The 26,513-nt window shown below is 40.2% G+C and overlaps 1 protein-coding gene across 1 annotated transcript; it reads right to left on the minus strand.

Moving 5' to 3' along the window:
• Positions 1-212: 212 nt before the first annotated feature.
• Positions 213-26,111, minus strand: Cers5 (ceramide synthase 5). The gene is given in 12 exon segments (XM_020177958.2): positions 213-1,153; positions 2,504-2,596; positions 2,598-2,612; positions 3,562-3,718; positions 4,600-4,706; positions 4,801-4,929; positions 6,788-6,880; positions 7,674-7,724; positions 8,127-8,184; positions 9,022-9,152; positions 9,733-9,838; positions 25,740-26,111. Coding segments are annotated over 12 exon segments (1,287 nt in total). The 5' UTR covers positions 25,937-26,111; the 3' UTR covers positions 213-1,003.
• Positions 26,112-26,513: the final 402 nt, after the last annotated feature.

The following is a 26,513-nucleotide window of genomic DNA, read 5'->3' on the forward strand; positions in this document are numbered from 1 at the left end:
GATTCTTAATTATGGTGCATGTCTGTAATCCCAGTACTGAGGAAGGTGAGGCAGGAGAATCATGAGTTCTAGGCCAGCCTGGGCTAGATAGCAAGACCCTGTCTCTAAAAAACAAAAATCTTTATGAATTCGGGGAATTAGTGAAAGAGTCATAAAAGAGGTAAAGTCCCCAGTACCACCAAAAATAAAAAAGAAAAAAGGTAGAGACAGTAGATGGTTGAAGCACTTTAATCACAGAAGAGTAAACAATAGTATAAAACCGTTAACAGCGCACCCAGTGGCTGTTGTCCTCCTCCAGCCCTCAGCTCACCCTATCCCACTGCCCTCCCTGTGTACCATTGAGTAAAGAGCAGGGTATCAACAGTTGTCCCTGTCACTATCAGGTGGCAGGAAGGAGATCTAGCTAGGGGCCAACTATCCTGGCTGCCTATCCAAGGTTCTGTTTCTATACAACTTCATAATATGAAATAATCCCTTCCTGTTCTGAAAGAAAACAGTGTAGAAACCTGGAGCTGAACCTGGCTGCTCTATTCAGAGTCCAGGAATTCAAAGTCTCAAGAGCCACAGGCCACAAAGCAGCAGATAGTCCGAAACAGCAGAATTCAAGATGCAGTCAAATCTGGGATTAAGGTGGGTTCAAAGGAGACTAGGCATGGCCTACTGGCGCCAGTCTAGAACATGTCCCAACCCAGATGATAAAACTCATGCATATGCACAAATGCACATGCATAAACACACACATGCATACACACACACACTCTCACTCTCTCTCTCTCTCTCTGAACAAATAACATTAATGAAAGGACCTGAAGGGCATTAAATACAAAATGGCATAATTTTTCTTCTTTTTTTTTTTAAAGTGAAAATATTTGTTTGTTTGATTCTCCTCAGTGCCTTGTAGTCCCCTCTAGTCACAGGAGTGTAGATGTGGAGGAGCCCAAGAGTAGTAGGTTGCCAGCAGCCCTACAAGTCCAAATGTGCTAAAGTCCCCATGCCAACCATCTTACTCTTGAGCCCAGCAGCTGCCTCTCATGTGGCCATTTACCCAATTGGCACCATTGCTAGAGCTACTGCCAGAGGGGCTTTTTGTGCAGGTAGTTTCATCTTCTTCCTCTGAGCTGCTCTCCACATCACTGCGATCATCTTTAGACACCTGGGTGGGATGGTACCAAAGGCAGGAGAGTGAGTACAGAATTTTTCTTAAATTTTAAGACAGAATAAGCTCAAAGAGCTCACATTTGCATGCTGTTCCCACAAAGGTCTACTTTCTGGTGATACCTAATCAGTGTATTATTTGGACCATAGCTACTACTGTGAATATCCTTTGCCTGCTTTCTGGTTTTCTCTCTTGCCATTTCTGATTCTGTTTTCCTTAGAATAGAAGCTGCTGTGGTAGACAGGAGTGCCTTTCAGAACCAGCCTAAGAAAAGTGATGCCATTCAGTGATTCTTCCTTTAGGTTTGAGAGAAACTTCAGTCACTGTTTTTCCCTTTTCCACATCTAAGAACAGGGAAAGCCAATACAAACAATACATAAGATTGTAATCATTGCTTCTATCTTCTGGTGGTTGTGGGCTCTGCATTTATTCATAATGGCTATCCCAAGTTTTGCTTTATCCCCAAAACTGATCCATAATGGGCTTTTTTCAGCAGTACTACTATTCCTGGGCTCAATTATCACTGTCTTATGACATCATTTCCTAATCTCCTCTTTTCCAATAGCAGAACTACTTCTCTCATGAAACTTCAGCATACCCAAGATACACACTATGGTAAAAACAAGAATGGATTAGCAGTCAGTGATAAAAAGAAAACCAGTACCAATCATGCTACTATCTGTGAATCATTACCTTTTACCCTGAGTTTTTTATTTTGTATTTTTAATGAAGAATTTCAATTAGAGCAGTGTTTTCTAATCCGAGCTATCCTACGTATCAAGCAAAGTATTTCAAATTCTCTACCATGAACTATAAATGTAGAGAAACCCCATGAGACCTGTGTTAGACTTCTGACATTTGCAACTGAAGGATAATAAGTAAATGTTGTTCAAAAAAAGGAGAGAAGGAGGTGAAAAGGAACAAGGCTACAACTGCTGTTGCCAAGGAGATAGGCATTTGCTTTAGATTAGTTCTATGATTCTACAGTTCACTGAAGGTGTTACCTCCAGAACCCAGATGACTAACTAACTACCTGAACTTTAGGAAATTTCCAGCAGAGGGCAGAGTGTTTTAGATTGTGAGGTAAAGGGATGCTCAAAAGCAAAAAATTAAAAATAAAAAAGAAAGAAGGAAAAAAAAAAAGAGTAGACTCAACTCTTGCCTCAATTTAGGAAAAGAATCTGGCAACTTCAGCTCCAAGACAACAATGGCCCCACAAGGTCAGGAAGGAAGGCATGCTCCGAGACAAACAAGGGGAACAGAAAGGACAGCAGAAAGGAAGAGATATACATTCAGACAGACATGCTTCCCTGAATACTAGAATACTAGAAGCACAGATACACTTACATGCAAGAGATGAAACTGTCCAGCTCCCACCAGGCATAGAAAAAAGGAAGGAGGTGAGAAAAGAGTGGAGAGTACAGAGTCTGGGTCTAATCCTTCCTGGATAGGTCACCTGGTCAGGAAAGAAAAGCAGGGGAGAACAGAGATGTCCAGTAGCTACAGCAGGATGCATAGGCACACTGAGCAAATTCTGAAACTAATTATAACCATAAAGAGGTTATAAATACTTAGGTTACGTTCCATCTGTTTGATCTAGAATTAACATCTCCTTTTGCAGAGCCCATCCCAGTTGGGATTCTGCTTAACTGAAGACACTGGCTAATCATTCTGATTGCTTTAGAATTTACAAAATTCAATTGTAAGTTTTATCAAATTAGATAGCACCTTTCAGGGCTGGGGCTGTAACTTGGCGGTATAGTGCTTGCCTAGTATGTGTAAGGTCCTGGGTTTGATCTCCAGCAACAACCCCCCCTCCACCCCCAACCAAAAGGACACTTTTCTTTGTTTCGGGCTCTTGACGTAAGATAGATGGGTAATAGAAACACTAACCACCCATTCACTTAAAACCCTTGCCTCATGCAACAGTGGGGTGAGGCAGGTATTTAGTTCCTCATATAAGCCACATATTGAATATCACAGCAGGTCATCATCCTGGGGTGACTTGTAACCTATCATATTACTCCTAGGCAGTTGAACAATCTACTTTTACATTTTATATCATGGGGTTCTACACATGATTTCCTTTATTAAAAAAGGCTCCCATACTAAAGGCAAAAATATGAAATCCACTGAAGAAGATAGGTAAGAGGTAGGAAATGGATGAGCCATCTCTTAAACTCTTAACTCAGTCATTTTTAAGGGACAGGAAGAAGGTACTAGGTTTTTCTCTTGCATCTAAGTCTCATCTTAAAAGGATAAACAAAAGACTCTGGAGCCCTAGGCTTTCTGTTAAACCTGCTTGTATAGGTGGGGCTTATCAGGCTGAATGGAAAGAGAAAATGTGTTGAGTAATACCCATGTTCCCACACAGCCCAAAGAAATAAGCCTTCCTTCATCCTCACCTTTCCTCGGATCAAGGCTTTGAAAGCAATTCGTGCAATTAGATAGGACCAGATGATGTGCAGAACCTGCAGGATCAGGAGAAGGCCATTGAAGAGCCACCAGGAGGGATATGGTCCAATTATCTCCCAACTCTCAAAGAGGGTTGTGTTCAGAATCCTAGAAGAGGGAAGCAACAGTCAAGATTCTAGAGTCAAAGCTAGGTAGACAGGGATGAAGCTGAGTTCCCTCAGATATAGAGCCCTATTTGTTTCTTCCCCATACTTTATGTTAGTTGAAATTCTAGGGATATTCATCCATAGTGAGAAAAGAATAAAAGGAGGAACCTACGGTGTTTTCTACAAAGGCAAGAAATACAGTATCTTAGGAACTGATAGAATGTCTCATAGTATTAATCACTTCTAATATGTAGAGTTTCACAAAATTGGGACAGCAGTAGCACATAACCTTAAGGATGATTTACATCCTCAGGCACATATAGGACAGTAGGTAGTTGATCCCATCAGATTAAACAAAATCTCCAACACACAGTCATTGACTTTATACCATATGATAGTGAGATAGAAATGAAATGGGTGCATGTGCATGTGTGTATGTGTATGTTGATCTGGACAGAGAAGAGAGAGTATCAAGCAGGAACACAAACAAGAGCCTAAAATTTCTGTAATCAGTTCAAAAGAAGGCAAAGGAATTACTGAGGGATAAAATAAGAAACGTTTAGACTGGATATGTGGTTCAAGCAGTAGAACACTTGCTTTGCAAGCATGAAGTCCTGGGTTTAAATTCTAGTATCACAAACAGACAAAGTGAGGACTGTTTACAGAGATGAGTAAGGAAAGGCATAGCCAAATGACTTATATACTCTGAATATGGATAATGCTTCATTAGAAATATAGTATAAGGCAATTGAGGTCCTGTGAAGAGTCCATAAAGAGTCAGCTTAGGCCAAAGAAAAAGGAAAACCAAAACAAAAAAACTGAACTAGCTAAAATGTATCATTAGCTACACACCTACCATAGTTCCACAATCCCAGCACTTACCAGAATGGGTAGAGTCCTAGGCGAGTGACCATAAAAACTACACCGAAGATCACAAAAAGGGTGTCACAGAGCCTCTGATACTTGGCATAATTTGCCAGCTTGGCAGCCTGGGAGAAGGAGGATAAAAATTGAGCTGTGAGAATTGTCAGTTCTCACATAGAGAGAAACGGAAAGATGAGGAAAGAGGGCTTGGGTTCTTACTTCCAGCAAGAAGTCTGAGGCATCATGTAGACACATGACCAGCGTTCCCACCCGAACCATGTTGTTTATGTAGGAGAAGGTAATAAGCCCAATGGTGGCCAAGTGATGTACAAACATGATCAGAAAGTCCTAAGAAGGAATGGAAACAGAAGATTCAGGCAAAGGTGAGGCTACAGAAATGCTAGTCAACCCAATGCCCTGCACTATTCTCTGAGGATATTACCCCTTATATATTCTATTCTGCTTAGACTTTCCCTTAGGGAGCTGCCTAGGATTTTAACCCAATAGTCCCTACGTTAGTGACCGATTACAGCCTATATTCATATAGCTCAAAGCACAGAAAAGAGCATGACAGCACAGAAAGAGCATGGTTATTGAGCTGGCACTCGGGAGTAATTTTCCTTGTGTCAGTGGGACACAAAAGCCTTAGACAGTCCTAAGACTCTTTTGCCTTAATGAAAGACATTTCAACCAAAGGGATCTAACAGAAAGATGTTTGTGCTGGGGCAAAGGTAAACTCTTCCGAAAAGCTTCAGAAAGATGTTTATTGACTAGACAATTCACCTTTCTCCAAGCACTTCCTAACTTTCAGATTTAAGGTTCAAATGCTAAGGTTAGAATGAGAAGTCCTTAAACAGTTACTAGACATATCTAATAAATATTTCGCAGTCTGGTGAGGGATGTAGGGTAGAAGGCAGGTGAACTTGAGTCAAAAAATACGGACAAGCCAGCACCAGTGACTCACGCCTGCAATCCTAGCTACTCAGGAGGATCACAGTTCAAAGCCAGGCCAGGCAAATAGTTCTGTGAGGCCCTATCTCAAAAAAATCCATCACAAAAATGGGCTGCCAGTGAGTGGCTCAAGGCGAAGGCCCTAAGTACAAAACCAAGTACTGCAAAAAACCAAAACCAAAAACAACAAAAAACAAACAAACAAAACCAAAAATGGGCTGGTGGGCTAGTGGAATGCCTCAAGGTATAGGCCCCTGTGCTAGAACCCCAGTACCAAAAAAAAAAAAAGAAAGGACAAGTCTGTACTCTCTACAGATACAATGACATTAATGATGTTTTAGCTCTTGAGTTGGGTGATAAGAGTCACAAATGCAGTCTATTTAGTTTTAAAACATTTATGTATTTCAAAATTTTTAAATAAATATCACATATTTAAAAAAATTTTTAATAAGGGAAGTATTGTCTCTTGACCACAGGAAAGCAAAAGGCATTGGAATTGAGTATCAAATTTCTACATTAGACAAGACTAACAACTGAGATTAGTTTTAATCCATTCCCATAAATGTTAAGACTGGTTTTTCTCATCAAAGATAATGATAAGTTATTGACATTATATCAGTAAAATCAATGAAATAGTGAATATTCTGCTCTGTCTGGTTATAAAAAAAACTTAGGTTAAGGCCAGGCACTGGTGGCTCATGCCTATAATCCTAGCTACTCAGGAGGCAGAGATCAGGAGGATCACAGTTTGAAGCCAGCCCAAGAGAATAGTTCAGAAGACCCTATCTTAAAGAAACCTATAACAAAAAAGGTCTGGTGGAGTGGCTTAAGGTGTAGGCTCTGAGTTCAAACTCCGGTATCCGGAAAAAAAAAAAAAGGGAGAACTGAAAGAGCAAGCATCCCTACTGCCACAAAAAATATAGATCCAACATTTTTGGAATGAAGTCTTTTTCTGAATTAGGCCTTGATATCTCAAAGTTCTGACAAATATCCTGAGCTTCAGACATGTAAGAACATGAGAGAAGAATAAGAAGAGTATGCTTCTTAGCTGGTTAACTGTTCTCATCCTCGGCTACTCTGAATGTCTTAACTATAAATCATCATTAATTAAGTCTCATTTCTGTGAACATTACAGATTGCTAATAGTCCCATCACACCTCTTTTGTCTCTTATTTGTGTCCCAAGGGAAGAGAATGTATTACAATGGCATTAGGGGCAACTGCTAGAAAGAAGTTGATGGAGCTGATGTCCTTACCTTTCTTTTAATGTCTGTAAATTGAGAAAACATAAGAGACCAATAGAAGGCCAATTCCATGATATAATAGAAAGAAAGCTCTCTTGAGAGAGGCTGGAAGACAGAAAGTAGTAGTTAGAATATCAGTTAAAGATGCATTCCACCTCTGCAACTTTTCTGTCTTGGAGGATCAAAACCCTAAATTATTTGACCTCTTTCTTTCCTCTCCATGGTCTCCCAAGATCTGCAATAGCTACAAGGCTTTGGATTGGTGTGGTAACTTAAGTCTCTTCCCTTTATACCTCCACATACACATCTTTAGATCTTATTTCCAGAAATGAGATCAAGTTAACACATACTCCAACATAATCAAATCAGTGTGTCTGGAATTCTGGACAATCAGTGTTTTCCACAGGATTAAATATGCTCAGGCCTTTCTTTATTACAGTCCTTTAGTACTTCCTGAAATTTTTCTAATACAGATTACAATCAAGATGCTCTTAGGAGGACTCCAAGTAGTCCTTGATATAAGATGACACCTGAACCAGAAAGCACTTCAGTAAATGCCAGCAGTTGCTTGTCTCTGTAGCATAACTAGGGTACATATAATGGGGAACCTGGAATTAAAAGCTCACTAGACTTCACTGCTATGAGGGCCCCAGATATAGATACCCAGAATATATAAACTCAAAGGAATCTACTCAGCCCCTAATCCCTCAAGAACATCAAGGAAGGCTGGAGGTGTTGCTCAACAGAGCGCCAGCCTCAAAAGCAAGAAGCCCTGAGTTCAAGTTCAAACCCCAGTACTGCAAAAAGAGAAAACTTCAACAAATGTGCTGCCTGGCCTGAGACTGTACAATACACTCTCACCCACCCTACAATACACAAATACAAGGCCTGTCTTTACCTGATACGGATAGTTGTTCCAGCACTGTCGGGTGTCCCAGAACCAAGGAGACTAAGAAAAAACAGATAATCCAGGTTAGCCTTCAGTTACCTAGCTTAAGTACTATTCTGATTAATATTACTATTATTACTAGAATTATTTAGAGGACAAACAGCAGTCATGAGGTCAGTGAAGCCAAGCCCCATATAAAAGATAATGTATTACCAAATAAACTGGCGCTACTGGCATCACAGTAGAAAAATTTAGGGAAAAAGAAAGATCTAGGCAAGCCTGTGAAATTTACGGAGGCCCTGTCTCAAAAATAAATAAATAAGTAAACACATAGATAGATAGATAGATAGATAGATAGATAGATAGATAGATAGATAGATCTAAAAGTATTTAACTCTTTATCCCCAGAGATCTGGGCATGATTAAAACCAAGTCAGAAGACCAGAGAAAGTTCAAACTCACCAACCAGAGAAATCTAATTCCGTAGCAGAATATACATAAATAAAAGGTGAATCTCCACCTAGGTAGGCAAAGAATAGAGGTTAGACAAATGTCCACTCAAAAGAAAGTCTCAAGATAGCATACTTGAGGACAAGACAGTTACTGGTAAGAAATAAGACATGTTCCAAGAATAGGGACAAATGCTATTACCTAGAAAGCCAAAGAGAGTCAATTTCCAGCCTCTGTTTAAAACAGATTTCCAGTTTGAAAGAAGGAGGAAGAAGAGGGAGGGGAATGGGAGAGTAATGGAGAGGGTGAACTTGTTCAAAGTACACTGTATGCATGTATGAAATTATCACAATAAAATCCTGTCCTATTATTGTCTGATAAATCAAAAATAAACTAAGAAAAACAGAGTTCCATAAATATATGTTGATTTCAATCAACTTTTCTATCCAACTTATGATAATGCCTAATATTTTTCATTGCATGACAATAACTAATACAGTTCTCTCTTTCTAGAAGATAATTAGTAAAAATCCCAGTGAATGAAGTATTTTTCCAGAAAAGTGATATGTCACATAAAAATGTGAACTTGGTATAAGCTGGTACCATTGCCGTCAAGGTTACAGCGGTACACATACCTAACTACATTAAATACAGTTACAGAAATTCACTCCCAATCTATTTGGAAAAGAGGAACAAAACAGAACCACACCTCTCCTATTAACAAGTATGTCCAAGAAACTAAACATGACCAGTTTTCCAGTTTCCTTCTTTCTTGCTTACAATAGAGTTAGCATTCTACATACATCAAATAGTTTCCTAATAATGGAAATAACTTCCAAAAAGAAAACCTCAGTCTAGTTGTATCCCCACCCTTCTCCTCATTCCTTACTTCCCTCTGCACACATACATGCTTTCGCAGAACTTAGTGAGCGTTGGGGGCTTGTCTTGATTCCTCCGACGGCGAAACCAGCATTGGATTTTTCGGACATCCCAGTCCAGTTGCTTTGACAGGCCCTCTAGCCTTTTCTCATCAGGATACTGTAGATGTAGGACCAGAGTCAGAATATCTCTTTCTCCTCAAACCACTCATTAAATTCCTTTGACTAGCTGAGAAGCAAAAGGGTAATAACCACAGTGGCTCAAGTGATGTTTATCTTTCCAGGTTTCATCCCAAAATCACTTTTAGTTTAAAAAAAAAAATCCTATCTCACATATGAAGGACCTTTACTGCTCACCTATGCACATTCTTGTTTGGTCTTTTCCCTCTAGCTTGAGCTGAGTAAAAAAGGACCTTAAAGACACAAACTGCAGAGACTACCATCTTGAATATACAACTAGATAATGTCAGAAGCTAGAGCAAGGAAAAACAAAAACAAGACATGATGTGTTTAGGGTAAGCGTGGTTTAGGGGCTGCTAGAACTAAAACTCAAAGGTGTGTAAACTTGACTTTTATAGGATCCTGGCCCAAAGGTATTTCCCTGAGGAGCTAAAGTTCTCCCCAAGGTATACAGACCTATCCAAAATATCCTTACCCTCTCTGACATGCTCTCTATCCTTCCATACCCTATAAAACAACACTTCATATGAATTTTCACTTATTCTTCTTTGCTTACTTACTTTAGTGATAGATATGAACACCTGTTCAAGGATGGCATTGGGTTGGGCCGGATAAGGACCACTGTCCTCAATGCCAACATGGAGTGCACAGGGTTTAGCAACAAACCTGAAATGGAGAAAAATCAAAGTCAGTTCTAAATATGGCTTATTAAGCATGAAGGAAGTATCTTGAATAGTGTAAGAAAAGAGGGAAACATGAGGCTGGGAGCCAGAACTTTATTTGGTCCTGGATTCTGCCATGTCTCACTTGAAGAGATCTATTTAAGAAATGCTGAAACATGGAGCTAGGAGTGTGGCTCAAGTGGTAGAGCACCTGCTTAGCAACTACAAGGTCTGGAGTTCAAACCCCCAGTATCACCAAAGGGGGGAAAAAAAACAGAAATAAAATCTTTCTTTTCATTTTTACCATGGCTTCTCTTATCACACCTTGAAATTTACAGTCAGACATATCTAGGCCACATCGCTGTTTTACTATCATGCATCTATGAACTTGGGCAAGTTATTTAATCTCTGTGAGCCTCTGTTGTTTCACCTACAAGATAAAAGATAATATCAACTTCTTTGCTACTCAACATATGTTCCACAGACCAACAGCATTTTTGGCATGTTCTAGAAGCTTTTTCAAAATGCAGAATCTAGCTGGGTACCAGTGGCTCATGCCTGCAATCCTAGCTACTCAGGAGAGATGAAGAGGATTGAGGTTTGAAGCCGGCTTGAGGCAAATAGTTCCCAAGATCCTATCTTGAAAAACCCAATATAAAACAGCCCTGGGAGAGTGGCTCAATTGGTACAGTGCTTGCCTAGCAAGTCTAGCAAGCATGAGGCTCTGAGTTCCAGCCCCAGTACTGCCAGGGGGGTAAAAAAAAGAGCAGAATCTAGCCAGGCACGGTGACTCAAGCCTATAATCCTAGCTACTTAGGAGTCTGAGATTGGGAGGATCATGGTTTTAGGCCAGCCTGGACAAAAATGTTCATGAGTGCCCCCATCTCAACCAATGACTGGGCACAGTGGTGCAAGCTTGTCAGCTTAGCTACATGGGAAAGCATAAACAGGAGGATCTGGTCCAGGCCTGACTAGGCAAAAATAATCAAAGTAGGGGAGATGAGGAAGAATGAGTATGGGGGGGTGAATCTAATTAAGACATATATGTAAGCACATATGTAAATGTCATAATGAACCCCCTCTGCATAATTAATATATGCTAATACAAATATAAAAAAAAAATAACCAGAGCAAAAAGGGCTGGTGGTGTGGATCAAGTAGTAAAACACCTGCTTAGCAAGCACAAGACCCTGAATTCAACCAGTAACACACACACACACGAAAAAAAAGCAGAATCTTGAACCCCATCCCAGACCTGCTAAATCCAAGTCTGCATCTTTAACGAGATCCAAAAGGTGATTCATATGCACGTGAAAATGTGAGAAGCACTGTTCTATTTTATCTACTTCACAAGTATTCAATGAGATAATGTGTATGAAAGATCCTGGAACACAGAAAATACTTAATGGTAATTTTCCTTATATTAAAAGACCAAGCTGGGCATGATGGCATACACTGTGGTCCCAGCACTCAAGAGGTTAAGGCAGGAGGATTATAGTCTGGGCTACATAGTGAGACCCTCTATTTAAAAAAAAAAAAAAGGGAAAAGATCAAGCAGGATTGGAATGTGGCTCAAATGTGAAGTGTACCAGGCACTGGTGACTAACACCTATAATCCTAGCTACTCAGGAGGCAGAGATCAGGAGGATTGTGGCTGGAAGCCAGCTCAAATGTGAAGTGTACCAGGCACTGGTGACTAACACCTATAATCCTAGCTACTCAGGAGGCAGAGATCAGGAGGATTGTGGCTGGAAGCCAGCCCAGGCAAATAGCTTGAGAGACCCTATATTGAAAAAACTTCAGCTCAAATAAGGAGTGGCAGAGTGACTCAAGTGGTAAGAGCACCTAGCCTAGCAAGCGTGAGGGCTTGAGTTCAAATCCTGATGCTGCCAAAAACCAACAGGTGTTCCTAGGAGAAATGGGGGTCTTCATGTTTTCTTGTGTTGTCATTTGTTATTTCTTGGTGTTTCTGGTTTAGGATTAAACTCAGGGCCTCACACATGCTACACTTCAGTCAAGATTTTAATTGAAGGATAATGGTCATCTTCCTGCCTAACCAAAATATTATACACATACTATAGAAAATCAGGAAGCTAAGGAGGGTGAGAAGGAAATTAGCTTTTAGCACTCAATTCTAGTTCCAGATCTACCATTAATAAGTGATATAAACTTAGTTAAATTTAATCTCTTGGGCCTTAGTGTTATAATCTAAAAGAAGGGGTTATATGATGATTTCTAAGATTTATTTTAATATGTCTAAAATTCTGTAATGCTATCATTGGTTGTGATTAACTTCTAATGTTGGGATCTTTGAAAACTGAGGAACTCTTTTGTTTTTTTCTTTTGGCAGTACTGGGGTTTGAACTCAAAACCCCGCGCTTGCTAGGCAGGTGCTCTACTGTTTGAGACACATCTCCAGTCCTCTTTGCTCTAGTTATTTTGGATAGGATCTTGCTTTTTGCCCAGGCCAGTTTGGATAGTGATCCTTTCTCACCCTTTCAACCGTAGCTGGGATGACAGGCATGCACCACCATGCCCAGCTTTTTGCCGGGCTGGCCTAGAATCACAATCCTCCCAATTTCAGTCTCCTAAGTGTAGATGTGAGCCACTGGTACCCAGCCCTCCCCCCATTTTTAATGTTTATTTCACTGTATTGCTATGACAATAAAATGATATCTGTGTACCAGAGAGCATGTATACATCAACAGTAGAGAAACTGTGCCATGGTTCTTTTAAGAATGATCACTCAATTTCCCACCACCAGGGATTCTTGTGCATCAGCTCTAGGAAAAGCTTTATATGGTAATTTCCAGTATATGTCAAAATCAATTTTATGTGGGGACCATAAAAACAGAGGCAGGCTGGTAGAGAAGCTCAACTGGTAAGAACACTTGTCTAGCAAGCATTAGGCCCTAAGTTCAAACCCCAGAGCCACCAAAAAACCCCTCAAAATAAATAAGCCCAAATAAACAAACAAACCAGAGAGGCTGGGAGGTGTAAATGTGTAATTATGGATGTTCATGCTAAAAATGAAACAAAAAAGCCAGTCGTAGCCCTCTTGAGGGAGTTCCATGATGAAAATATAACTGGTAGGGGTAAGATAGTGTGGCCTTGACCTATTTTCTTAATATGCATTTTAATCTAGAATTTACTATCTCAAAGGGAGGGACTAAAAAAATAAAAAGCTTTTGTTTATTATTTTCCTCTATGAAAACTTCTTTTACTTTTATCACCAAAGTTCCTGATCCTTAGGGAAACATTTTAATAAGAACATAAAATTAGCCACATCTATAACCCACTTTCTTTTATACTGGTAGTAAAAAATTTCCATTCGAAGGCTAATGCTATTAGATACCTTAATTTATACTTGCTGGGATATTATGTTGTGCATACTAATAATGTTTGAACCCCAACTTATATTTAAACTCCTTGTAAACACAGGTAATAGGCTGCTTTTGCATTGACCAAGGTTCTGTGCTCAGTAGTTCCTTGGTAACTGTGAAGTGACAGAGTAACCATTAAGTGACAAGTCTAGAGACACCCACTCTTGCTCTCTCTGGATTGAAGATTAATCAGCATGCAGAAGAGTAACTAAGGCAGTCATTTTTTGTTGTTGACTCAATGCCATGTCAGAAATAAAAACAACATTACACCTCTCATAGGGAGGGCACAGAGAGAGGGAGGATATTTATGAATATGAATTAATGAGACTATAAGTAGCTAAATTTGTGGAGATGGATATGATTATATAAAGAGAAATATGAAATGAAAAGGGTACTGAAGTGAGAACCCTGGGAAATTATAAGGTGAATTTAGGAAGTGGCCAGAGATGGAGTTGCACCAAATAAGGCAAGAGATCACATAAGCCAAGGACTTTGTATCCACTAGATTTGGGAATTTGGAGACTGCAGTAACCAAAGAAGTGAAAGATACAAAAAGAGGAGGAAAGAAGTGGAAATAGCCAAGATTCTCAAGAATCTGGGCTAAGAAGAGAAAAGAAGGAAATGTCCTTAACTGTCTGCATCAGAACCAATCAATCTAAAACTGACCACATCTAAAATGAATCTCTCTGGGCCTTAGACCCATTTTCTTCTTGATCAGAAATTTTATTCTACTTATTCCTCCTTCTATTACTTTCAGCCTCACACTCAACTTGTTTCTTTTTATCATACTTTAAACTCATTCAAATTTTTTCCATCTTAAAGCAACTCTCCCTGTCCCTAGCACCCTCTGGCATTCTCCCACCTTGTAACTAAAGTTTTTGGAAAAGCTCTCTCCTTAAGACTTCTTTTCCAACTCCCACTCATGCCTTAACTCTTCTCCCGTCTCTCATCTGGTTTCTGTCTCTACACTCTATGAAAGCTGCTCTAGCCAAAGTCATCAATGATCTATATATTGTGAAATCAAAGAGATTCTTTTTTTAGTCCTTTATCTTATCTGACCTCTCAGCAGCACTTTACATTACTGACCATGCCCTCCTAACTAAAACGCTTTTTCTCAGAGCTTCCTTACTGCCATACTCTTCCTGGGTTTCTTCCTCTATCTCTCTAGTAGAACTAGACTCCTGTTATAATCACTAGTTTTGCCACCTTAGACAAGTTACTTTCTCTGTGCTCCACTTTTCTCATCGGTAAAATGAGAATAACTATAGTACCAAACTAACTCAAAGTTACTATGAAGATTCAAAGTATAGCACTTACAACAGGCCAGGACAGAGTAAACACTTGTTAAATGCTAACTACTGATGTTATCAAATAATGTATGGCTGTCTTACCTCCATCTCCTTTGGGGTTTATTTCTTTTTCTGCCTTTTCCTAAAACATGGTATTTCCTCAGTATCCTAAGTATGTTCTTATCTTACTCTATCCACTCACCCTGGGTGATCTTACGCAATTAAAACAGAGGGCCTCAGCCAGGCACCTTCATGCCTGTAAATCCTAGTTACTCAGGAGGCAGAGATCAGGAGGATCTCATTTGAAGCCAGCCCAGGCAAATGGGTCGTGAGACCCTATCTTGAAAAACCCATCACTAAAAGAGGGTTGGTAGAGTGGTTCAAAGTGGAGGCCAGGTTCAAACCCTAGTACTGCAAAAATTATTATTATTTAATGAATAAATATCTTAAACTTCTCAATTTTACTTTCAAATACAATAACCCACATAAGCAAAAACTCCTTGAGGTCCTCAATAATCTTTTAGAATGAAAATTAATCCTAAAAACAAGAAGCTTAAGAATTTAAATTAAGCTAGCTGGGCGCCAGTGGCTCACGCCTGTAATCCTTGCTATTTGAGAGGCTGAGATCAGGAAAATCTCAGTTCGAGGTCACCCTGGGCAAACAGTTTGTGAAACCGCCACCTCCAAAATAACTAAAGCAAATGGACTGGAGACTTGGCTCTCGCAGTACAGTGCCTGATCTGCTAGCATAACACTCTGAGTTCAAACCCCAGTCCCACCAAAAAAAAAAAAAAAAAAGTTATTATAAAACTATACTGGCATCATTCATGTGCTCAAATCCCAACCATATGTTATTTTGTATATTCCTTATAGTTACATATCTACATAAGTGTATTTTTAAATGAAATCTTAAAAGGATAGGATTTGCTGTGTACAAAGTACTGTAATTTTCAGGGATACCTATACCACTAAACTCAACATTTTAATTTTGTAGGCTGTAAACAAGTAATTGTTGCAGGTTCCTTTGAAAACCATCAAAAAAAAATTGGAAAATTTGCTCTTGAAACAGCAGAAACACTAAAAGAAAAGGAACTCTACTAAGTCAGCACCCTGACTTTAAACCCCAATATTGAAAAAAAAAAAAAAAGTAACTTTATGCTATATAGACTATACCATGACAATGCATACACTGTGGAATTATATTGGACTATCCTTCATTCCTTTTCCTATTGTAGCAAAATTATCTTCACCTATACCTATGTTCTGCTCTTAAAAAATTGATGTGATTTATATCTTGTGCAATTTGATTAACTTACTAGGTTGTGATGAAGATAATGATTAGCATCCTGCTTGTATCTTACTCCATTAAAGAGGGAATAGGCCTTGAAATAATAAACTACTTAGAACACATAAATATATTAAAATGCTTCAGAGTGACACAGAATAATGTGACTAAGTTGGAGCTTTTTTGTTTTGTTTTGGTGCTGAGGATTGAATCCAGGGCCTTGCATGTACTCTACCACTGAGCCGCACCCTTAGTTGTATCTTGGAGTTTTGTAGTACATTAGCTAGTGGATATTTTATTTTATTTTTTTACACAACAGCAGTTCTCAAAGCATAGTTTAAGAACAGTTAAAATATGGGGCTAAAAATTTGTACACATGTATGTTATGTAAAAAATGATACCTGTTGAAACTATTCCAGGAATGGGGGGGGGAGATAAAGGAGAGCAGTGGAGGAAGTAAATTCAAATATGATGTTTGATACATTGTAAGAACCTTTGTAAATGCCACAATGTATCGCTACCCAGCACAACCCAGCTGTAGATTCAATGGTGAACACCACACCCACACACCATTTTTTGTGAATAGTTGATACATTCTATATTCTATGTGCTATATAAATATGGTCAGATTTTCCTCATGTTCTTCAACCTAAACAACATAACACAAGAAACTAAATGCAGAAACTGATGTTAGGATCTAGATGTCTGCTATTAAGCCAGCTTTTAAGATTTACAGAAGTGTCAAACATTGCTATTTGTTTATTTTTGGTGGTATTGGGGTTTGAACTCAAGTCCTCACACTTGCAAGGCAGATGCTCTACCACTTGATCCAGTCTACCAGCCCTTTTTTTTTATTGTTGGTTATTTTTGTGACAGGGTCTCATGATATTTGCCTGGGTCGGCTTTGAACCATTATCCTCTTGATCTCTGCCTCCCAAGTAGATAAGATTATAGGTGTGAGTCACTGGTGCCTGGCTTGCTCTGGTCGGTTATCTATCTATCTATCTATGCAGTATTGGGGCTTGAACTCAGGGACTGGCACTTGCTAGGCAGGTGCTCTACAACTTGAGCCACTCTGCCAGCCTGCTCTACTTATTTTTGAAGACGGGATCTCTATTTTAGCCCAGCCTGGCCTAGACCTTGATCCTCCTATTAATCATTCTCAGCTCCAAGTTGAGATGATAGGCATGACCATCATGTCTAGCTGTTTTCCACTGAGATGGGGTCTCGTGAACTTTTTTACCCAGGCTGGGATGGAACCATCATCCTTCTGATTTCAACCTTCCATGGAGCTGGGATGACAGGCCATACCACTGCCACTGTACTCAGCTAAAACAATGCTATTCTAATAACTGAATTTTAAAAAAATATTTTATTTGTTGACTGTGGTGCTGGTGATCAAACCCAACTTTTGTTAAGACTAAAGTTACTTTCCATTGAGATGCAATTTATGTTAACATGTACTAGGTTTATCATTTGTATTTGTGTGTGCGCGCGCACATGTTGCTGGCGACCAAACCCAGAGCTTCATGCATTCTAAGCCAAGTGTTCTAACTCAGTCCTGGGTTTATTATTATTTTTAAAGATTTAAACATCCATTATTAAAATTTCTCAGTTTTAATTTCTAATACAGAAAATATCGATAGATATAATCCATATAAACAAAGGCTCTTTGGTGTCTTTTGTAATTTTTTTAAAATAAGAAGAAATGAGACCAAAATATTTGAGAACCCACAGCTATAGTGCATGGGAATTTCAGGAACCAAGAGAGTAATTACTGTACCAGGGTCACAATGTCTCAAGCAGAATGAAGCTTCAGAGTTATTTCTTCAATAAACACTTGCTGAATAGCTACCAGTACTGCATTAAATTCAGTTTTTTTTTGGGGGGGGGGGACATCATCCTATAAACTGACTACGATCTAAAGGACCTCTCCTCCCCCACCACCAAACAGCAATGCAGTTCAGAACCTACTGACATAGTTCCATTCAAGACCTCTGAAACTTTTTTTTTTTCTCAGTACTGGGGTTTGAACTCAGGGCCTACACTTTGAGCCACTCCACCAGCCCTTTTTTGTGATAGTATTTTCGAGATAGGTTCTCTCAAAACTATTTGCCTGGGCTGGCTTTGAACCACAATCCTCCTGATCTCTGCCTCCTGAGTAGCTAGGAGAGAGATTATAATCTGTATTAATTAAGAATTCTATTGAAAAGGACATTAAAGTGAACTCTTGCCAAAGTGGGAGGAAAATCCATTCATTCCTTTCATTAAACACTGTCTTTTAAGTGGATGAATGATTATACAATTAAATGTATTTGCTTGAAGTTGAAACACATAAGTAAGCAGGTTAAAGAAATTTTTTTAAAAAGCTCTTTCTCTAGAAGTTTTTTTTTTTTTTTAATTCTTCACAATCCAAATAACAACTGTCAGTGAGACACTAAGCTATTTCAGTTAGTAACTGTTGAAAATAACTAAATCTACCCTCTCCAAATTCCTATAACACCTTGGACCCATACTTATTACACTGTTTTTTTTTTTTGAGCAGTACTGGGGTTTGAACTCATGGCCTCACACCTGCTAGGCAGGTGCTCTACCACTTGAGCCACTCTACCAGTCCTTTTTTGTGATAAGTTTTTTCAAGATAGGGTCTCACCATTTTCCCGGGCTGGCTTTGAACTGTGACCCTTCTGATCTCTGTCTCCTGAGTAGCTAGGGTATAGGCATGAGCCACCAGCGCCCGGCTTACACTGTATTTTAATCATTGATTTTTTAGTTCTCTCCTTGAAGGAGGCGGAAACCATGATTATTATTTGTGGTGTGTGTGTGTGTGTGTGTGTGTGGTGCTGGGGATTGAACCCTGAGCCTTGTGCATGCTAGCTAAACACTCCATCACTGAACTACATCCCAAGCTCAATTATTTACCTTTTTATCCTTGGCACATAGTTTGATATTTGGCATATAGTAAGTTTTTAATAAATAATTGTTAGCAGGGCACTGGTGGCTCATGTTTATAATCCTAGGTACTTAAGAGATTGGGAGGATCCTGGTTTAGGGCCAGCCCAGAAAAATAATTTTTGAGAGTCTGTCTCCAAAATAACCAGAACAAAATGGACTGGAGGTGTGTTTCAAGTGGTAGAATGCCTACTTTGCAAGCACGAAGGCCTGAGTTCAAATAGAAGTCCCATGCCAAGCATGCATGAGGCCCTGGGTTCAATCTCTAGCACTGGCAAACAAACAACAACAAAAAGGTAAAGTGTTTCAAGGAAATGTGTCACCTGTAAGGATGAAATTAAAACTCAGCCTTGTCCTTCTGGGTCATCTGATAACCTACCAGCTCTATGTTTATCAAGTATAGGGGAAGGTCATTGATTTCTGGGGAACAAGTAGAAACTAAAGTTAACTAGTTTCAGCTTATTATCAGAGATTTCCCAAAGAATGACAAAACACAACCACAACAATCTGATTTAGTTTGAAACTCTCTATGATTGAGACTTCTAATACTGATACTACCTAACAACTAAAATCTACAAAGAATGCCCTTTTAAAGAAATGCTGCAAAACAGATATAATAGAATGTGATTCTTCTCGTTTCCTCATTATGGCTGTGCAGCTCCCTATGCACATTAGACTACCTGACAAACTTGTTTATTTACAGGTCATTAACTACTAAGAAGGTACATACCGAAAAGCAAAAAGTACAAAGCAATGGCTAGAAACTACTGTCAATCAGATATTACTCAAAATAGAGTAACTGGTCATTTAAACCATCCAGGAATAATTTATATTTTAAAATCCCAATTTTACTATAGTATTTTTTTTGTTTTGTTTTGTTTTGTTTTTTATAAAGACCAGTTGTTCAAAAGCAAGGTTCAAATTTGAAAATTCTGAAAGAGCCATTTTCTCCCCTCTTTGCTACTGGGGTTTGACCTCAGAGTCTCATGTTTGCTGGCTAGGTGCTCTACCACTTGAACCATGCCTCCAGCCAAAAAAATGGCATTTTAAAAGTCACATTAAAAAAATTTTTTTAAGTCACATTTTGGGGCACACTTTTTTTTTTGTTTTTGGCAGTGCTAGAGTTTGAACTCGGCTTAGCATTTGCTAAGGTCATACCTCCAGCCCTTAAAGCAACATTTTGTAACAGCCGGGCATGGTGGTACACAACTATACTCCCTACACTTGGGAGGCTAAGGTAGGAGGATCTTGAGTTCAAGGCTTCCCTGGGCTACAAAGTGATACCCTCTCTCAAAAAAAAGCAAGAAAAATTAATTTTGATAATGAATTTTATTTAATCTGATAAATCCAATGTACTATCATGTGGTGCTGGAGATGTAGCTCAGTGGCAGAATGCATGCCTAGCATGTGAAGCCCTCAGTTTTTTCCCCCACACATACTAAAAAATGTTATATAAAAACACTCTCAAGCTAGTAGAGTGGCTCAAGTGGTACAGTGCCTGTCTAGCAAGCGTGACGCCCTGAGTTCAAACCCCAGTATCCCAAAAAAGCCAAAACAAAACACTCTCATGTCAGCTGGGTGTGCTGGTACATGTCTGTAATCCCAGCACTCAGGAGCCTGAGGCAGGAGGATCATGAGTTCCAGGCCAGCCTAGGCTACATAGTGAGTTCAAGGCTAACCTGGGCTATATTGTGAGACCCTGTCTCAAAACAAACAAACAAAATACTCTCATGTCAATAAGTAAAACAACTGTAAAATTTGAGATAGGTTACACTATTTTGTTTTTGAAATCCAGTTTGTACTTTATAATTACAACACATCAAAATTCTGACTTGTCACAGTTGAAATTCCCAAGAGCTACTTGTAGCTAGTGGTTATTGGAATGCATAATTCTAGATAGTTCAGAGAATTATTCTTTCTGTTTGGGAAAACTGGTTTTTAAAAAATTTTTTTTTATTCTTAAGTTAGAAATTATTGATTAATTCGTTTTCTAACAACACCTCAGTTAACTTCCTAAAAGTAAAAGTAGGAATAGATTCAAGTACAAAGTGATCAAAACTCTAGATTCTTCAGAAGTGGGGTTTTATTTGCCTAAAAATACCTCTGGAGAGGAAGTCAAAACTGTTATTATCTCCCCCTTCCCACTTTACAAGGAAGGTATAGATTTCACTTCTGCCTCCCCTTCATTAATCTTTTTTTTTTTTTTAAACCCATTCAGAAGACCCTAGTTTTCCTTAGCAGTAAGTGGCTACAACAAAAATATTTGACATGTTTCTTTAAGTTACTATCGTCTCCAGGGATAAGTGAGGAACCTGACCTCACGCATGACAGTATTGAGTTGTCTCTAGAACATCAACACCCACTGTGCAGAAAGGGCTGGGGAAAGAAGTTTTCTCAGAGAGAAGAGAGACAAAGAAGGCTTTTAACCATCTGGAACTTATTAAGAGATGAGTTTTTAGATAAGGGCAGGGCCATGGGGCCATCTTTTCCAATTTTACTCTGCTGGATCTGCAAACCTCATTTAATTCTATGATTTACAATTCAATAACATCCAGCAGAATAACTTTAGGAACACAGTGGAATGGGGCTGTGTCCCCTATAACCTGGCCAGTAGTTATTGCCATTCCCTCCATAGCCTCTCTCTCTCTGAAGAACCTTCTAATAATGATCCACAATGCTGTGACACAACACAAATTTGAGAAGGGGGCAGCAGGCCTGTCAGGAAGGGGAAAAAAGCTCTTCTACTTGGACAGGAGAAGTGGGGAGAACAAGCGGAAAAAAGGCAGTATGCAGGAGAGGTAGCAAGACTTACAAGGGGAAGATAAAATGGAGAGGTCTGGGAGCATAGCTCAAAGTAATAGAGCCAGACTCTGAGTTCAAACCCCAATACTGCCAAAAAAAAAAAAAAAAAAGAAACATGCACAAGAAAATGAATACACTATTCTTATTTTCAGTTACATGACAGGGAGCAAGTAAATTTGTTTGGTCCCCAGTGACAAAAAGTGGTGAGCCAAGTGCCAGTGGCTCATACCTGTAATCCTAGCTGCTTAGGAGGCAGAGATCAGGAGGATGGCAGTTTGAGACCAGCCACCTAAGGGCAAATAGCGAAACCCAATCTCGAGAATAACCAAACACGCACAAAGGGTTGGCAGAGTGGCTCAAGTAGTAGGGTGCCTGCCTAGCAAGTATAAGGGTCTGAGTTCAAATTCCAGTAATGAAAAAAAAATTCTATCAGAAGGCTGTTTATACACCCCTGTGAGGTTGCCTTGCAGTAATGATAAGAGAATTGGAATAATGAATAAGCAGAGTGAGAACACTCATCCATCTTCTGTGTAATTCACAAAATAATTTTCTTCTGGCAACATGAAGTTCCTGTTATAATAACATTATTGAAATAAATAAGCCTATATGGATATGGTGATATCAATATTAAGTCTAAAGTTCCCATTTGATTCCAGGGAACAAGTGCTTGGGGAACTGGACATTGAATTTCAAATAATTTATATCTTTAAGATTTAGTTTAAATCAGACCTAACAGATCTAGCTTGGATCATTCTTTCTTTCAGGTCTCAATCAGGAATATAATAATAAAGAAAGCAACAGCTGGGTGCCTGTGGCTCCGCTTATAATCCTAGTACTCAGGAGGCAAAGATCAGAAGGATCGCAGTTCGAAGCCAGCCAGGGCAAATAGTTTGCAAACCGTATCTCAAAAAACCCTATCACAAACAATTGGGCTAGTGGAGTGGCTCAAGGTTAAGGCTCTGAGTTCAAGCCCCAGTACTGAAACAAAAAAAAAAAAAAAAAAAAGAAAGCAAAAAATGGAAGAGTTTCTAATCTCTTGTAATAGGTTAGGAAGATAGCATGAAAATGTTAAGAGGGAGGAAAGAGAAGCTATAAAAGGTATGTAGCATGCAAATATAATATGGTGAAATTTAACAATAGAGACAAAGAACTATCTTACCTCTCTCAATCAAGCCAAACATCTATTTCATACTGAAAATCTGTATTTCTGGTTATTCATCTGGGCCTCTGAGTAGATGAGTAGACTCTTTTCAGTCATTTATTATTTACTGATCACATGTTCTACCTAAGGCATTGTGCAGAATACAGGCCACCACAATACAGTCAGCAACAAAGGCCACAAAGGAAAGTCTCAATTCTTTGATAGGTAATAACTGCCCTTAGTTTTTTGCAGTTCTAGGGATAGAAACCAGGGCCTTACACATGCTAGCCAAGCACTCTATCACAGCCCCATTCTGTAGTTCTTTAGCAAAATAGTTACTTAGATACAAACACTTTATTTATGGTCAGATGGTTTTTAGAGTCATACCTAGAAGATAAAGCTGCAGTTCTCCAGGGAATATGGAATAAAAAAATAAATGTTCCTGGTAGTTTATGAGAAGGAAACTAAAGTAAGAATTAATTGTAAATTCTATATTCTTTGGGAGATTCCTGAAACAATATAAATAGACATCATTTATCAAGGGGGATAGTGTAAGACTCTTTAAAATACAGTAACAATTTAAGACTTCTAAATAAATGCATTAAATAATCAAGAATAGAATGAACATGGATTTCCCCTCCCCCCATACCCTGTTAAATCTTAACATCTGAAAGGGAGTTAAAGGAACAGGAAAAGATAGCCATGTTATACAATGGAAAGAACACTGAGCTGGGGAAAATGACCTGAATCCTGGTTCGAGCTCCTTCCCTAAATGAATATGCAACCTCTGAAATGCTATGTTATTATTATCATTATCTTTTTTTTGCAGGGGACCTGGGGGATTCAGGGGATTGAATCCAGAGCCTGTGCAATTAAGCACTCTATCACTGAGCTACAATCTCAGTCCTAAAGCTGTAGGTTCTAAGACTTCAGTTTACTGTTTGTAAAAGGATATTGGAGTTCTACTTCTTTAACAATCCATATGAATCACTTCTAGAAAATAAACAGGTGGGATATGAGAAAATGTAGTAAAGACTAATTTCCTAATATTTTTGATAGTTATTTTATTTTATTTTATTACTTTTTAAAATATAGGGTCTCACTATGTAGCCCAGGCTGGCCTCAAACTCATGATCCTCTTGCCTCAGCCTCCCTAGTGCTGGAATTACACCAGTGGGCCACTGCATCCAGCTTCTACAAGTGGCTTCTGTTTCTTTTATGGAAGACCAGTCTGTTAGGAATTGGTAATTCAGAAGTCAGTTACTAAAGTAGCAAATCTTAAGGGGAAACAAAATAGCAAGACTTTCTAGGGTTAAACTTTCCTAAAAGCAAACATGAAACAAACAATGTGCCTGTCCTTATCATACTAGAACGTTTTCTGCTCAGTATTATCATCCACCCTTCTTCCCCTTATGCTGGAGCACCATAGAAACATTCAGATAGAATCCCAACAAGTAAGGGATCCCTTCCAGTGACTATGCCAGGGAATGTATGTCTTCAGCCACCTGGGGGAATCCTTAGGAATACCCTTAGGAATCTGCTGAAGAGATACATAATTTTATATATAATGGGTATTTATGAGCAACATGTTATTTTATCACTAATATGGGAAATTACCAAAACTGGTATGCATTTAAATGAAAAGCAAATAAGTCCTAGACGAACTTTTTTTTTCTCCTTGAATTGTGCGTTTTCTTTTATAGTCATTACATTTCCTTCTCTTTTCAACACTCACATGCAGGATCTAGTTTACTCCTGAGAGACAAGTGGTTTGTACCTCCACCCCAGGAATACTTAGCACAATGATTATAATTTTAAAAACTGCAACATAAGCTCCTGAGGATTCAAAAAAGGCATTTAGATTTTTGGGTTTCATTTAATTCAACTAAAAAACTTTTATTTCTGCACTTGAACGTCTAGCACAGCACTTTGGTAACAGACAAACGTTAATAAATAATATAGAATAAGCAGATAATGACTAGCTACATGTTTTAATAAGATTTTTGTGTTAGAAATGGGCAAATCAAAGAAGTAATCTAAAACATTAATCTCACAGAGTAACAGATTATTTATTTTGTCTGAAACATTTCCATCCTACATTACAACTGCTGCTGCTCCAGTTAAAGTAAACTGACAGATGTCAAAGTGCCACCCTCACTACCTATGCAGAAGGTAATGTCCTTTCCTAGAGGCTGAGTAAGCTTGATCAAAACCACTTACAGCTATAAAACCGTATTATAAAAATACCACATCAGTTCCAAAATGAATATCTTTTAGACACCAGCTATGACCCGCCATGGTGAAATTACTTCCACCAAGACCACATGGTTAGACAAAGTAAATCGTGATTTTTCTAAGCTCATTTAGAAGCCGGATCAACAAAGCTGTCCTCTAATTAACCCTGGGGTTCCCATCTCTTCAAGATGACAACTCCTCCTGCCACCTCAGGCCTCTGAGGGCTGCCCTAGAGCCTATCCAATACCTTCCCAATTCTTTGGAAGCCTTAGGCTCCACCACACCCTGTCCCAACTGCTATCTTCTATTACACCAACAAACGACTGTCCAAATCAAGGCCTGGGGCCTAATGACTCCGGTTTCCCTCCACTCTCAGCAGCTCAAGTGTCCTCGCAAAACTTAAGGTCCTCAGGGGACGTCTGGTGCTAGCGCTGATGCCTTAGCGTCCAGGAGCTCTGGCTCTCCAGACCCCTTCCTGTTCCTCGCGTCTGCACAGCTCACCCTCAACCTGTTTCCTCTGTCTGTGGGATTCTTAGCGATTGGGAGGCGGCCTTAAGACTCCCCAAGCAGCTCGGGATCTAAACTTGAGGGGGCCCAGCGTTCCCCTCGACTCACTCTCTCACTTGTTCACGCCCCAACCCCCCTGTCTGCACCAAGCTGCAGGTCCGCCTCGGCCACACTCCGAGCATCCCCGCCGCGGCCCCGGCTCCCCCAGCCCCAGCTTCCGGGCTTTCTCCACAGTTCTGCTTCCGGCCCCCGGCCTCCCGCCCCGCATGGCTCCCGAGCCCGCGCCCTCCGGCCGCCCCGCCGGCTCTCACCGCTCGAAGAGCAGCCTCACGGAGAAGATACCCGCTGCCAGCGGGAACACCGACAGCATGTGCCGGGCGCGCGGGTAGCCGTAGCCGTCGCCCGGGCCCTCCAGGTCGGTCCAGCTTACGTTCTGAGGCAGCCAGAAGCGCTCACTCCACAGCCAGCCCCACAGCAGGCCCAGAGATCCGGCCGCTGCAGTCGCCATCTTACTCCCGCCCCGCGGCCACCGCCGCCGCCGCAGCCTCAGCTGCAGCCACGGCCAACGGAACCCGCTGGGAGGCGGCCCCGGGGCGGAGCCCAGCTGGCGGCCACCCCCTTCCGGCCCCTTCTGGTCTCCAGCATCGCGCAGCCTGCCTCCTCCGCAGGCCCGGCCCCCTGTCAGCCTATGTCTGGCGGCAGCCAGCTGAGACCCGACCCACAAGCTGTGGTCACGCCCTTCAGGCCCCGACCACGCCCCCACGGCCCCGCCTCCCTGTAATCCAGGCCCCACCCCCACAGGTCCCTTGACTCTGGCCCCGCCCTTTTTTGCTATGGGTGTAGGTCACGCTTCTCCTCCCTCTCTCACCCGCGCAGCCACCGCCACGCCCCTGTATCAGGCCTAGCTCCCTTATGGAGAAGTTCCATTTTCTCAGTCCAGCGAATTCAAATCCATTCCCACTTCCAGCCTGGCCGTACCCGGGTCTCCACTCTCAAGCCTCTGTCCAGCCAGCCTATCTTGCTGGTCCTACCTACTACTACTTACTACGACAAGTGTTCTTGTTAATCCCAATCTTTTCCTCCTT

Source organism: Castor canadensis, chromosome 8, assembly GCF_047511655.1.
Source record: "Castor canadensis chromosome 8, mCasCan1.hap1v2, whole genome shotgun sequence".
NCBI classification, from domain to species: Eukaryota; Metazoa; Chordata; class Mammalia; order Rodentia; family Castoridae; genus Castor; species Castor canadensis.